This window comes from Lindgomyces ingoldianus (genome assembly GCF_010093535.1).
Source record: "Lindgomyces ingoldianus strain ATCC 200398 unplaced genomic scaffold BDR25scaffold_1, whole genome shotgun sequence".
NCBI lineage: Eukaryota > Fungi > Ascomycota > Dothideomycetes > Pleosporales > Lindgomycetaceae > Lindgomyces > Lindgomyces ingoldianus.
Genome location: NW_022985162.1, coordinates 1,439,586 through 1,453,830, shown reverse-complemented (window position 1 = coordinate 1,453,830; position 14,245 = coordinate 1,439,586). Strand labels below are relative to the sequence as shown.

Sequence of the window (14,245 nt, the reverse complement as noted above, 5' to 3'; positions counted from 1 at the left end):
TCCTTCGTGATGGCCTTCTTTTCCTCATCGACCATCTCAAAAGTCGTTGTGTGAACCGGAAATAGCGCTTGTGCCAACTAGCCAACGACCTACAAGTTACTATTTCTTATTCAACCTCATTCCCTTAATATGTTCAATAGCCATCCCTCGCCAGCGATGGCTCTTATGCTTCTTAGCCTTGTTGTCACGATTGTGGGAACGACAGCAATGCCTCTCTCTCCATATAGCCATTTCATCCGCAGCGATGTCACTACACCTACCAACCCGGTGCCTCTCCTTACACGTGTCCTCGCGGGAGCAGTGCCATTGGGGAACCCAGCTCCTACATTAACCCAGCCTTGGAAAGTCACTAAGACCACTGTGCCATCCCCAAACGAGCTATCAAATGGACACAATCACCTCTATGGCGCCGGCCGCTATCACGAACAAAAACCCGCCGGCGGTGGACGCTGGCAAAGACAAGGGATAGCTATTGTAGGGTGGGGTCTGCTTTGCTACTGCGCGGTCAGTGTGTTCCTGTTCATCTGGCTATGGGCAACGGGGCTGATCGACAACTACTTCGGTGTAAGATATAACTATCACCTTGCGCCCTGTAGTGAGGTGACTACGGTCAGTAGTGCTTACCTTCAGTCCAGCCCACTATTCATGTCTGGGGCCTTCGCCGTGGACACCCACAAGACTCGAGTTACCCGCATGTCCACAGTACCATGGCTTCCAACCCTCTATTTCCCCATTCTTCTAACCTAACGGCGGGTTCAGATCCCTCACCGGGTCTTCAATCCTTAGGAAATTCTACAACCCTCGTTAGTCCATATGACTCTCGTGCGGTACCGGCTCTCATACCTCCGACTGCGGAGGCCTGGATCCAAATGCATACAGGCCTTGACAGAATAACAGAGCAGAGGAGACGGCATCACGAAGCATTAGATGTCGAAATGAGGAGACTAGGAATGATATGACAGGAGCCATATCTTTATCCTGACAATTTCCAACATCTGTCATTGTAGCCTTGGAATGGAAGGGGAGGGTGTAGCATGTTGCTATCACGACAAGCTCCCTCTATTATTGCCCTAGCCCACTCTACTACCATCTCGATAAATAAATATCTATGCTTAAAGGGTAAATCAGACAACTTTTCTTTATACGGTACTCCTTCTCTCCAATCTCCCCGTCTCTTTCTAGTCTCTCCATGCTTTTTTTCCTCGGGCTTGCTTAGATCTGCTCTTCGTCCTGCCTCACTCGGTCTACCGTTGGCCGACACCCGCGACCTCCGCAGTCTCAAAGCGTTCCGCATGGCCCGGAACCCCACCTTCCAGAAGTCACTCTGCAATCCTCTATACGAACCAGGCATCAATGATGTCCAGCTTTGGTCTAGGTCCATCCATGCATTAGAACTTTCTCCTTCTTGTACCTGTACATCATCGACAGAACTGAGCTAAATAATAGACCTTTGCATAAAAGTGCAGCGTACCCCGACAGACTAGTTGCATATTCGACAAGTGAAAAATCCGCATTGGGAGTAGGTAATTGAAATGGTGCCACAACTCTGGAACCACTGCACACCTTGGCGTCCGTTCCCCCAGTTTATAAAGCTGTAGTAGGGGTAGCCTTGACAAATAACTGCCGTGAAGTGTGTTTCATGTGGACGCTTTGAGTGGCCCGAAGTCGGCATATGTCAGTCAAAGCCAGCCTTGCCCAACTTGGCTCGACCTGTCTGAGTATGCCACGTGCGATGAGTCGCTTCAGCAACAGGTCAGGAGAAGATAGGTAGAATCGAACAGGTTCAAACCAGCAATTTTTGATGAGAGGGACCCACTCCTACTCCCTTCTCCACATTGTACGATGGCGACTGCACGAGAGTGATTAATAAAGGTTATATTAAAATAATCCAAGCATAGAAACTGGCTCAGAGTTTCACCGAAGAGAACAAACACCCAAGAACATACATGCGAGCTTTTCATTGCACTGAAAAAGACGAAACGAGTGTCTTATGTGATCGAGGGGTATTCTAAAAACCTTGCGTGTAGGAGTACGCTGCGCTAGCTATACTAAAGCTATGGGATATGATACAAGGAGAAAACGAGGAAATCCAGAAGGAAAAAAACCGTCATTAGCTTAAAGACGGCGACACAGACGCCACTAGTAGGTCGCATCCTCATCCATCTAACCGAAATCTGCCGAAGGGGATATCCATCAAAATTAGAATGCCGAAGTTACGCCTCATTACTCCACGTGTTTGCCGCTACTGTTTCGTGGTGTACTAACATGTGCTCGTGTTTTTGCGGTCGTTAAATCGCAAGCCTTGGTCACCTCCTTACGCTCGGGTTCCTCAATGGGCCAGGAACAGCACTAGCTCTCTCGTAGGGCCCATCATCAAGCACCACCCAGTTTGGAACGCTACTCCTGCGGTTACTTTTTGAGTTTTGTCTCGTGACGCTTGCTCGGACCTCTTTTCGCCCACTCACATTTCCAAACCCCAGGACTTCAGGGCGATCCAGATCAAAAGGATCTGACTGCCTTCCAAATCGCGGGGTAGGAGCAACACTGCTGAACATATTTGTCGTTGGCCGACTAGGCCCAGGCTCACCAAAGAATATCGAGGTGTTGGACTCTCGGGAGGCGTTGGATGCGATGGGGTTAAATGCTCCGAGTCCAGTATAGGCATTTGAAGGACGACGAGGAGGGTTAGGAGGTAACGCGGGGAGGGGCGGAACGCTTGGGGCGTCTGTCGGATCCAGGAATGGATTGTCGGCTGTGGTATATACCGAGGCTGTGTAGAAGGATGAAGGTGGGTGTGAGCTAAGTGCTGTGGTCGCACTCTGCGTCCTCTTATGCGATGTCTCCCGCAGCCACTCAGGCGTGCCGCTTCCATTTCGGTCCTCTAATTCATCTAGGATTGAGGCAAAGGGATCTCTCGAGGCTCTCTCTGGGCGAGCCACTGTTTTGGGGGAGATTGGGGCACGTTGCTGGTCCTGCAGCCCTTCTACAGTGACTTTTTGTTGGGGTCGAGGGGTGGAAGCTCCTGAGCTCGGGTCTGGGTTCAGGAGACGCAGATTCCTGGGAGGTTCGAGTGGTTCCGGATCTGCAAATGGATTCTCCTTGCTATTTCTAATCACTGGGTCCTCGACTATTCCTGGGAATGGGGATTTGGAGCCGTTTACGAGACTGTCTTGTTTCTTGCCCAGTAAGGTCCTGGACCTTTTCAGACTGGGCATACGGCCGCCAAAATCTCGAAGCTGCTGTCGGAATTTTGAGGGCGGCTCGCTAATGGAGCGGCTTCGTCCATTTGACCGCACCGAGTAGACCGAGCTCACGCTGCTGCGGACACTCTGCCTTCTGTATGGATTCTGCACGGATTCAGATCTCTCACCCTTCAGCTTCTGGAAAGCTGCACCAATGCCAGCCGGAATGGCCTTGAACTTGTCAAGGAATGGTGCTGAATCCGATTCGTTCTTCTCGCTCATGCGTCTCTGCCACCGTTCAAAGGGCTCCTTCTTCCGCCTCCTGAGGCACAGAAATAGCAGAACGCTGATCATGGCGATGCCGATGAAGCCACCCATTACACCTCCCACAATACCGCCTACGTTCGTCTGGGAAGGAATAGTGAGCCCATTTCCGTCGGCCCCTTGATCCGGAGAGATGATTCCTGCTGACCCCCCTGGCGAGACAGTCGACTGGGGCTGGTTGTTAGAGAGTCGATTGGAGGGGGTGTTGGGTGAAGGCGACTGGTCAGGAGGCTGTTGGACGGAAGACTCGACTGGTATGTTAGGCGTTATTGAAGTCGTTATCGAAGTGGCAGCTGGATTAATTGGGTCAGAGCTGGTTGGTGAAGAAGGTGTAGAGTTTTCGGCTGGTGTCGTTGGTTCCGCCACCGCCCGCGTTTGACTGACCGCCACCCCAGGATTGGGTGCGAGGGCAGCTGGCGGAGAGGGCACGAGGTTTGCAAGCACGGAGGACTGTACTACTGACGATACAGCGGCTAAAGAGACTGGATTGTCCGTACCTTCCGTTCCTGGAACCGAGGAGCTTGTTGCAGTCGTGGAGACGATGTCGGCGGCGGACGAGGACGGGAGTGAGGCTTCGGCAATGCTCGATGCTAACTGGAGGGCAGGAGCGGTCGAGGACGAGGAAGTTAATTCAGTGGTTTCTGCGGCGGCGGACGAGAGGGTCGACGTGGCCGTCCGGGCCCGGGAACGGGTACATCGCCTCCCACTCACCGTCGTCGTCAAATCCTGTGGAGTTGCCATGCAGAAAACAGATTCATAGAAAGAAACGCCAACAAGGGCTCAGGAACGGAGACGAAGAAGAGGAATCAAAGCACCACGGGCGCTTTGAGCATATTAGAAAGGTGGGAAATGAAGTCTCTGCAAGCACACACTGTGGAAAATGGGAGTCACAGGAAGAGAGTGTTAGCTGTCGTTCGAAGAGCGACCGGATGGCCACCAACCGTTGGCATAAGATGGTGCGCTGGGGTGGTCCTGAAACGGGAGGAGCCTCAGGTGCCGCTTCGGGCAACGATTCCTACAGAACTGACGCGCAGAACGCATCGCAGCCACTGGACGTAGCAGCATAGCCGTCTCAGACCCAGAGCGATGTTGAACGGAATATGCTAGCAAGTGATGCGTGAAGGCGCCCTGAGGCTCACGATGGGCGCGAGTCGTGATGCCGCAGGCTAGGAGTGAAGGTACTGTAGTGGAGGTGAGGGGCAAACAGCCTGTTCACGTGACCGACGCATGCTCCAGCCAGTCTACCTGCATGCCGTGGAGGCCGAAGTTCGCAGACAACTCTCGCGGGGTACTGTCGCGGAGACGACGCTCCTGGCATTTTGAATCCGCACTGCCAGCGCCAAGGACAAGTATCTAGGGTGTTCGACCCAATTTGCCGTGCGAAACGCTCCTGCGCTCAAGCTCCCAGCAGGATAACGACAAAGAAGGTGTTTGAACTCAGGTGTCAGGAAGAGCAAGACCAGAGGTATTCACGTAACCAAGATGCGGGTGAGAAGTAAGCGACCGTCAGGCATGCTGGAGAGTCGGGTGCACGAATCGCACCCTTCGAATTGCTTGCAGAGACGTGGATGCACAGACAACTGCTGGGGAGGCCAGGGTCGCAAATCAACCAACTTCCAAGGTTCATCCGCCCTTACTCCCCATTGACGACTGACGGGCGCCTCGAGTCGCTCGAGCATCGTCAGTTATGTTCAACTTCAGCGGTGAGTTGCTCTTTCCATCTGTCCCCTATCGGGAGCCTGTCTATATCGGCGTCTCCAAGGTGTTCCATCCCCAGCCTCAATTTCTCATCTCACCTCCAATATCAACGCCACATCCCACTAAAGACCGTTCTGTCGTCGCCATCCTCCGTCCGACACCTACCACTCATTTTCTCTGACGTGGAAGCGCCTGGGTCATATCTCGACTTCTTTTTGTTTGATCTGGAGCCCGTCTGTTTCGTTCAAATGTTCCATCCGTCCCGTGTTCCAACACGTTTCGTTAAGAGTGCACCGTGCACGCGAGTTTTCATTCGCTGATATCTGCTCATTGCAGGCGGTCTTCTCGCTGGCCAACACGACGCGCAAAAGGAGAGGGCCCCTCCATCACGACCAACACCGGTGACCTTTCCTTGTCTTACTCCGCCAAAGCCATTGTCGACGAAACTTCCTTCTGCCTGGACTACTCCCGGGATCCCTGCCCATTTCCTGACTTTGAAGAAACCATCTGATGTCAGCTGCGACACGTTGGCGCTGCTTAACATCTCATTCAGACCCCAATGTGACTTCGAAACCCTTCTTCTCTCCGTCTCCAAAGATGGAGAGCCCTATGTTCCACCCAAGTCCTGGCTTGATCCCCCAGGTCTAGGTGAACTAGAAGCATCATCTGCCTCACAACTTTCTCCTGCCCTCCTCAGCAACGGGAGAAGGGTGCCAGATCGAAAAGAATTCTACATGCGTGTCAAGGAGCTCTCCTTCAATAATGAAGACGCTTTTGCTAACCTCACTCGAAAAGCCAATCCTGGACAGGCACCCCTGCGGCTCGCACACTTCCGGCGCTTCTGGGAGGGTCTTGATAATATGGCGTACTATTGGGACAGCTCGCTCGATGAATATTTTCCACCAAGCCGTGAGAATGCCACTACAGAAGTGGATACTCTACAAAACCAGGCTTCTGGTAATGATCATGACCATGAACAAATGCAGAAAGATAGAGCCGAGGCTGAATGCAAAGATACGAGTCTTGAGGAACCTCGGAAAAAAGCAAAGACTGGCGCTGAAAGCAATGAAACCATCACTCTTCCCATCAATTCTCTGGGCGTCACTAGCACCCGGCCTGCCCCTCCAAGTTCGATATCGTCAAGCAAAGCTCTACCTGCTAGGATTGCACCTCCAAAGTTACCATGGGTTGTAGACTCTGGCTCTTTGACACAGAAGCCGATAGACCTCTCCAGAGGAACTTATCGAGGCTATCGAATAGGCAATGGTGCGGAAATGCCCGATCAGTACCGATTGGAATGCGTACGTTCCTTCCTCGAACCAATCGCTTGGGCGTTTGGGGTGACATTTATTCCCCATCGTCGCCCACCAGTGCTCTGTCTTGAGCACGTGAGGTTCCCGGTCCGTATGAATACCGTCGCATGGCGAGGGCCTGCGGATCGAACAAAGGCACGCCAGGGGTGGATGGAAGGACCTGTAATAGGGGTTCAGTGCAGACCAGACACTAATTTCGGTTCGAATGGCAATTTGGAAGCAGAATCGGTTCTTGATGCGGCCCGAGAACTTGGGGGGATGCTCCTCCTGGCACAAGAACGAGCGAGGGAAGGCAAGACTGAGAAGAAGGCTGGCGAAGGTAAATGGTGGACAACAACCCCTCGCTGGGGTGGAGGACCAGGTGGAGAAGTAGGTGAAGCTACAGGTACTAGTGATGCCCTATCACAAGAAGCCACTCCCAAGGCGGAAGAGAAAGCCCCAAACCGGGCCCGGTTTGGGTCAAAAGACAGGCGGAGGCCATCACCTGCGGACACATGGAAGGCCCTGAAACCTGGGAACCCACTCTGGGATCCCAAGATCGTCTATGAAGCCATTGGTAGAGACCCAAGTGACGAGTGTGATGAGGTCGGTGCCCATACCCTGGAAATATGGGTCACTGCCGTGCATTACCACTAATAAGCGAACAGGTTTTCATGGTATCATCGCTCAACCACCATATCAGTGTGCTGAAGCTGCGGGTGCATCCACAGTACATTAGTTATCTCACATATGGCATTCTACCAGAACAAGCACCTTCGGATCCGAATTGGAGCTCGCCTTTGCTACAGCGAACTCGCTGGTATGACCTATTCAACGTCCAAGAGCGGATGGAGGCAATGCGAGGTATATGGGGCATCATGGCCTACCTGATGCGAGCCCAAGATCAGGGGAAAGAGGATGTGGTTATGAACGAGAGTTGAGTACGCATCTTCGATTTGCTCACGCAAACCACTATGTTCATGCTCTCCCGCAACTGAACTAATTCCTCCAATTTCCCAGCACTTTGCTCATTGTAGACCTTGGTCCTTCTCCAAAAATGCATTTTCTTCATTCACAACGGTAGCAAGATGGCATATGCAGCGGAAAGGGTCCATGGTTCCACGGCACCTTTCTCGCAGAAATGTCGATTTGGAGGACTAGGTAATGGAATTTTAGTTACACGGAATGCGACTACCACCAATTCTTGGCCGGCATAGCTTCAACATCTCCAGGAATAGAATTCAAGAGGGAGAGTTCCACCACGTAGCGTTGCCAAGCGAGATTGGTCATAGATTGCACAGCAATGTCTGTACATCCCCAGAAGTTTAAATTTTTTCCATCAGTCTGCGTAACTTCCCTTGACTGATTTTCAAGACTGGACTGTGGGGTTGAAGGCTAACCAAACAACCACAACGATTGTGCCTCTTCTTCTGCTTCTGCGTTTATAGGACAAGTAAATGATCGGGTCGAATCAAAGCATGCCAAGCCCAAAGCCAGAAGAACCAAAGCAGGATTAAAAGTCTGAAGACAGAACCACTTCTCGGGGGCCTCATTGATCCTCTACCACCCCTGTACTGACAGACAACTGAGCCACCAGTTACGTTCCAAACACACCCATCGTATGTGATTAAACCGCAATCACATGCTAATCCTAACCAGACATTTTCCTTAGGTCACGAACTTGTACCCACGCTTATAACTGCGCCCAACAGTCATCTTACACTTCTGCATACACTCGGCGCTACCCAGAACGCTACCAGTGCCAACCTCAGGAATGTTCTTGCCCAGCTTAGCAATGTCCAGACTCGCGTCACCGAAGGCAGCCTTCATAAGATCCTCGGGGAAGTTGCGGAGTGCGCCGTTGAGGATGTTGGTGGTGCCCGTATCTTCTGAATTGAGAGCGCTGACAAGGACAGCATTATCGCAGCCTGTCTCAATGATCAGTGTCTCTTTAAAATAGATGGGGGTGGAGAGACAGGAGACAGTAAAAGAGCGTAGGACGCAATAACATCTCAACATACCATTATTCTGCATAGTATGCAAACTTCCCTGAGGGAAGATCGTCATTTTCCCAGGTGTCAAGTCCGCCTTAACCAACTTGACTCCATTCTCTCTATACATATAAGTTGAGGTACTGCCAGAAATTGCCACAACAAGGTTGGTGGCACGCGAATGCATGTGCGGTGGCAACATGGCACACGGTCCAAGATTTAACATCGCCATCGTCATGCCGAACCCCGTGAGGGTTGGGAAAGTAGCAGCGTTGGCATTGACGACAGAGCCAGGCTTAAAGGTATAATTGGGCCGCTCGTTGAAGTCGAAGATCCAGGCATCGTCCGTGTTCAGATCATTGTTATGTTTATCGATTTCAGTGGCCTCCGTCTTAAGTTTTGCATTGAGACCTGGGTTCACGGTTTGGTCGACTGCGGTGGTGCTGGCAATTAAGAGCGCCAGAAAAGAGGTGAAGAGGCTGTTGGGAGTCATATTGGCGAGGGGGATGGCAGAGATATGCCTGAGATGTAGAAAATTGATCTGTGAGAATGAAGGGGCGCAATCAACGAGAAGTGGTGAAGTTGGGAAGTAACCGAGAGGATTTCTTTAGATACTTTGAGTATATAACAGTAGATCTTGTTGGAAACGTTGGTGTTTAAATATTCGTTTATAGCAGTGAGCCTGGCAAACAAGAGGTCTCGATTAACTCCTCACCGGCTTTTCTCCTTCTCTGACACGGGAGCGTGGAATCAGCCACAGTTACTACGGTCGTGAAGTGGCAAGTTTAGAGAGCACATACAACCCCTGACTAGATTCGTTACCCTTTTGTAATGCCTAGGATGGTTCTGATTTGAAGTGTTCAAGCAACGCCGCATCACATCTGGTCTGGGACATCGAGGAGAAACCCATGGCATTTGACTCTTGTATTATAACCAACGACTTGATATGTTAGACTACGCCGGAAGCTAAAGTTAAAGCTAGACGTACTTCGAGAAAGTTTGTAGAGATTTAAGCCTGTCTAGCGGGTCAGAAATCGTAGGAGCAGGGTAATCATTGTTGGGACACCTGACTACTAGGCCTGAATCGGTCGGTCCAACCTCTTGATAACGCCTAGAAGTTGCGTTTGGAGTGAAAGGTGATTGCATTGAGGGACTAGACGTTGTGTGCGCCACAGGAGACTGATCGTCGTACAAGGAACTTACTATGACGAGAGTCTGTTGCAAACGTCAAAGAGATAGATGAATACGATCGGAAAGCTTCTCAAAAAATCCAATTATCGTCAAACGAGGGACTGAGGAACGTCGTAGCGAAAGGAAGCACTATTGAATCGCAAAAGAGCAATCACGTACTTGTAAGACAAGGAGCTACATACAGTTGTCATACGGCCTCTTGTCATACCACGACCCGTGTGAAACACGTCTGGAGTGACCCCTGTCAGGAAGAAGACAGGCTACGCTCAATTGTTGGCTCGTTCAGTTGCATTTCACCGTTATCTACAACCCTCCTCAAAGCGCCACAGTTCCCTAGCCAAGCCGACGGACCCATTCCCTATCTTACTTGCCCTCAAAGGTTCGGCGGTGCTGGAGAAATGCAAGTATTTCCAGGAAATCATTGCCCAATGTATGGAACACATGTGCGAACGTGGCAAAAAAGCGCGCCTACAAGGATAGTGCTCCGTTCGCACTGCTCAGCCGTGCCACCGTCTTTTCTTGTGAAGCAATGCCTGAAGTTTCGAAGAATACCTATAGACACACTTGACAAGAATGGCCGTAGACAAGGAATTTTGTGGCAACCTACGGAAGTTTCTAATGGTATATTCGAATAATCTTGTCAGGAACTTAAAAGAATTCGAGACGCAGAGGATCAGGGAACATAAACAAGGTAAGGACTATGGAAACAGAAGAGAAGAAAGCAGAGAGTGCAAGACAAATACTGATATGACAGATATTTAACTCGTGGCTCTGGCTTTGGTAAACAATTGGTCTGTTTCATACAAGGACATCTATCATACACTCGAGCTGTACCCAACGATACGTCGCCCCAGTTTCCATCTATTAAAGAATTTCCTTGCCTCATCTGCCCAAAACACGCAGCTTGCGACTGCCAACAAATGTACAAGATCTAGAAGGCTGAGAGCTTCGGTTTGGAAAATGTGTTGCAACGGGGGGAGGTATATCACGACAAGTTGACCAATTAGACTGCCAGCTACAGCATAATTGAACATCTTGTTTGAGAAAAGGCCAATCTCACCTGCAAGTACCGACTTGCTTTCAGACCGACATGTGAGCGCGTTGAACATATCAAAGAAAACGAAGCAAGTAAATGTCATAGTTGTGTCTCGCGCCGTGACTTCACCATCAGAAGTCATCTCACGATAATACGTCGTCAGGGTTCCCATCATGATAATTGAGGCAGATTGCAGCACTCGCTGCAGTAGCTGCCGTGTGAGTACGCGAGCTTTCTTCGGCCGAGGTGGGCGACTCATGACGGCAGGGTCAACAGGCTCGACGCCGAGCGATTGGGCAGGAGGGCCGTCCATGAGAATGTCTGTGTCATGTTAGCCTGTGTTTCGTCGCTCAAGGATAGTGAATACGTACTTATCCATAGGATTTGCATTGCGTTTAATGGGTTTTGAAAGCCGAGGAAGGTACTTAGCAGCACAAGACCGAGGGCGGCCGCACTGGTGCTGAGCTGAAAGGTGAGAAAATTCTGGATGTTGTAGAAGATACCCTTCCCTTCCTCGATAGCATTAAGGATTGTCGAGAAGTTGTCGTCGGTCAAGATCATATCAGCGGCTTCTTTTGCTACGTCTGTGCCCAATTTGCCCATTGATATTCCGATATCTGCCTTTTTGAGCGCTGGGGCATCGTTCACACCGTCCCCAGTCATTGCCACCACATCGCCTCGTGACTGAAGGGCACGAACTATTTTCAGTTTGTGTTCCGGGCTCGTTCTGGCGAAGATCGAGGTCGTAGCAATAGCCTGTGCAAGTTCCTCCTCGCTCATCTGGTCTAACTCATCGCCGCGCAGCACAACTCGTCCAATAGATGAGTTCATATTGATAGGCATTCCAAGCCTCTTACCAATGGCAACAGCTGTTGTCTCCGCATCGCCAGTGATCATGATCACTTTCACCTTCCCGGCCATCAGCCGTCGGATGGATCTTTCAACTCCCTTGCGGGGCGGGTCACTCATCCCAACAAGGCCTGCAAATATCAGTCCTCGGTAGTGCTCATCTTCCCCGAGCGCGGAACTAGCATAAGGAGGGTGCTCTGGGACCGGTACTGGCGAAGCACTACCACTTCCCCCTTTGTAGGGCGTCCGTCGTCCATCTTTTGACGCACCACTTGCAAAGCCAAGAACTCGAAGGCCTTCTTGCGCCATGGAGTCTGCGGCTCTGAAGACCTCTTGTTTGCGTACTTGATCCAAAATGACTTCTCGACCTTGAGCGGTTACGTATGTGTCGCAACGATCCAGGATCTTCTCTAGGGCCCCCTTTATGTACACCACATCTGGTCCAGGGGTCAGCTCTGTCCCTGAGCTTCCGTTGATAACAACACCCATCCATTTTCGTTCAGAGCTGAAGGGAGTTTCATATCTGCGAGCCCCAATTCTTTCTCGTACATCGTCTTCTCCAAATGTATCGAGCAAATCAAGGAGTGCAACATCTGTGGGCTGTCCAACCCAGCGGCTTTTCGCGGCGGATGTGTCATCTCCCATAGTCGACGACAGAACCGCAGCGGTGGAAGCCGTATTTGCGTGCTCCCCTAGGAGACGCGCATTGTTAACTATGTTACCAATTCTTAGTATCGTGCGGGTCGGAGAGTCGAGTTCGTCAGAGTCGTGCTTCTTGGTCACATCGACTGGTGATAGTTCATCGAAATGCCAGATCTTCGTGACAGTCATGTGATTCGTTGTCAAGGTGCCTAGAAATGCGTCAAAAGAGGAACAGGTGTATCTGGGATAAGGGTACCTACCTGTTTTATCACTGCAAACAACATTGACGGATGCTAGAGTCTCCACGCTAGGAAGTCGTCGAACGATGGCGTCCCTTTTCGACATTCTAAGCACGCCTAGAGCGAGAGTTACAGTGACGATGATGGGTAGACCTTCGGGAATTGCGGCTACGGCCAAGGACACGCCGATCTGGAACATATCTAGGAACTCCCAGCCTCTCCAGAGTCCAAGAAGCATTATGAAACCAATGACTCCAAATGACATGTAGCTGAGCTCTTTCCCCAGCCGATCCATGGAGAGCTGCAAAGGAGTACGAGGGCTTTCGATTTCCTGTAAGGATGCGGAGATGGCGCCGAATTCAGTATTGCCTCCGGTACCAATCACCAGGCCCTGCCCATAGCCTGAGCGAACCAATGTGCCCATGAAGGCAATGTTCTTCTGGTCATTGAGCCTTATGTCGGCGCCAACTGTACCAGCGGCGGGCGACGCATAGAAGGGTGAATGCGGACGGGGGGGGCCGGATGATGTATCGATAGTGTCTGGTGTCTTCGGGACGGGCTCGTTCTCTCCGGTGAGATTGGACTCGTCGAGGGTGAGATCGGCCGCGTGGGTTATCCGAATGTCTGCCGGAATGCGGTCTCCTGTATGAAATAACACCAAGTCGCCCGGCACTAGCAGTGTTGCGGATATCGTGCTTGAGTTCCTCTCCGCAGCTTCCAGAGATGCTGGTGTGTCCTTCAATTCGTCTAGTTCCACGCTGTCTGCTCCTACTTCGTTCGCTAATCGGCTGCCCCGGGGCGGGTCTGCAGTGGCGCGAATTGTATGCGCAGAGTGGGGCACCAGCTGGCTCAAGGCTTCTAAAGACTTTTCAGACCTGTACTCTTGCACAAATCCCACCGTGACTACGATTGTTACCGCGGCGGTGATGCTGACGGCATCCTCCAGATTTCCCATTAGGAACGAGACGGCGGCTGACCCAAGCAACAACAGGATAAGCGTCTCCTTGAATTGCTTCAGGAATCGCAGCCATAGCGGCTCTGGTTCTTCGTGGGGTAATTCGTTGAGTCCATGCGTGTGGATGCGGGCTGCAGCGATGGCTGGAGAGAGCCCATGGGTCAGGGATGAGGACAGCTTGCGCGCAGTTTCTCGAGGCGAGAGGAGGGAGTAGGAGGAAGCTACAGACTGCACATGATATTTAGTATTAGCTTCAGCGCCGAAAAATGGGGGGCGTGCTCTGAAGGAACGGCGACGAGCGGTCGAGACATACCGAGGGCGTTGAGCGTCTTTGCGGTACTTCTGGGGGCTGCAGCAGCGGCGATTCTGCCCGGAGTGCTTTGGACGCGGCGTTAGACACATGATACAGTGGTAATGACGGTGTCGATGCTCTTGACATATTGTCATGGCCCAACCGCCCTGAAAACGTGGCCTGAAGCGGAGTCGCAAACTGAGGCAAGGAGACGGTAAAGAAAGTGGGACTGAAGTTGGTTATCTCATTGATGTAAAGAAGTAAAGGACGGGCAGAAGAGCAAATGGGGAGGGGAAATTGGTGCCGAGTTCTTTAAATGTTGTCTCGAGGGTCGCGATGGAGGCGTCTCGTCAAAGCATTCAGTGCATCAAAGTGCATGGGCCGGAGCAACGATTTGAGCTGGGGTCTGGCCTTTGTGCGAAGGGAAGTTTCACAGAGGGCATAAAGTGCTTTATCGGCGACTTTGGATACTGTGCAGACCGGAAAAAAGGCGGGGGCACGTCCCCGTTTGCAAAAGTTGCTCTCTGCACATCACTTTTTATTGATGTCTCTGT

General features: G+C 51.4%; 5 protein-coding genes across 5 annotated transcripts; 2 read left to right on the top strand and 3 right to left on the bottom strand.

Annotated features, from left to right (window-relative positions):
* Positions 1-129: 129 nt before the first annotated feature.
* On the top strand, positions 130-993 carry BDR25DRAFT_364771 (uncharacterized protein; the record flags this gene model as incomplete). The annotated part of the gene is made up of 2 exons (XM_033696862.1): positions 130-564; positions 618-993. 2 exons carry the CDS (start codon positions 130-132, stop codon positions 957-959), a joined length of 777 nt encoding a protein of 258 aa, XP_033554645.1. The 3' UTR covers positions 960-993.
* A 1,000-nt stretch (positions 994-1,993) lies between these two features.
* Positions 1,994-4,328, bottom strand: BDR25DRAFT_4058 (uncharacterized protein). The gene has a single exon (XM_033698529.1). It carries the CDS (start codon positions 4,245-4,247, stop codon positions 2,307-2,309), a length of 1,941 nt encoding a protein of 646 aa, XP_033554644.1. The 5' UTR covers positions 4,248-4,328; the 3' UTR covers positions 1,994-2,306.
* Positions 4,329-5,105: 777 nt separating this feature from the next.
* BDR25DRAFT_250046 (uncharacterized protein) lies at positions 5,106-7,809 on the top strand. Its single transcript, XM_033686040.1, has 3 exons — positions 5,106-5,209; positions 5,541-7,102; positions 7,165-7,809. The coding sequence occupies exons 1-3, from the start codon at positions 5,194-5,196 to the stop codon at positions 7,435-7,437; spliced, it is 1,851 nt and encodes a 616-aa protein (XP_033554643.1). The 5' UTR covers positions 5,106-5,193; the 3' UTR covers positions 7,438-7,809.
* A 355-nt stretch (positions 7,810-8,164) lies between these two features.
* On the bottom strand, positions 8,165-8,980 carry BDR25DRAFT_205980 (RmlC-like cupin; the record flags this gene model as incomplete). The annotated part of the gene is made up of 2 exons (XM_033684475.1): positions 8,165-8,424; positions 8,518-8,980. 2 exons carry the CDS (start codon positions 8,978-8,980, stop codon positions 8,165-8,167), a joined length of 723 nt encoding a protein of 240 aa, XP_033554642.1.
* Positions 8,981-10,359: 1,379 nt separating this feature from the next.
* On the bottom strand, positions 10,360-14,231 carry BDR25DRAFT_275217 (calcium-transporting P). The gene is made up of 4 exons (XM_033687480.1): positions 13,713-14,231; positions 12,466-13,627; positions 11,086-12,414; positions 10,360-11,035 (listed from the first exon to the last, which is right to left on the bottom strand). The coding sequence occupies exons 1-4, from the start codon at positions 13,836-13,838 to the stop codon at positions 10,494-10,496; spliced, it is 3,159 nt and encodes a 1,052-aa protein (XP_033554641.1). The 5' UTR covers positions 13,839-14,231; the 3' UTR covers positions 10,360-10,493.
* Positions 14,232-14,245: the final 14 nt, after the last annotated feature.

Excerpts from the sequence above, each read along its gene's own strand:
- BDR25DRAFT_4058 (XM_033698529.1), bottom strand. The coding sequence starts at position 4,247 with ATGGCAACTCCACAGGATTTGACGACGACGGTGAGTGGGAGGCGATGT.
- BDR25DRAFT_250046 (XM_033686040.1), top strand. Across the intron at positions 7,103-7,164 it reads CAAGTGACGAGTGTGATGAG|GTTTTCATGGTATCATCGCT; the intron begins GTCGGTGCCCAT and ends ATAAGCGAACAG.
- BDR25DRAFT_275217 (XM_033687480.1), bottom strand. The coding sequence starts at position 13,838 with ATGTCAAGAGCATCGACACCGTCATTACCACTGTATCATGTGTCTAAC. Across the intron at positions 13,628-13,712 it reads AAAGACGCTCAACGCCCTCG|TCTGTAGCTTCCTCCTACTC; the intron begins GTATGTCTCGAC and ends TATCATGTGCAG. Across the intron at positions 12,415-12,465 it reads TGTTTGCAGTGATAAAACAG|GCACCTTGACAACGAATCAC; the intron begins GTAGGTACCCTT and ends ACGCATTTCTAG.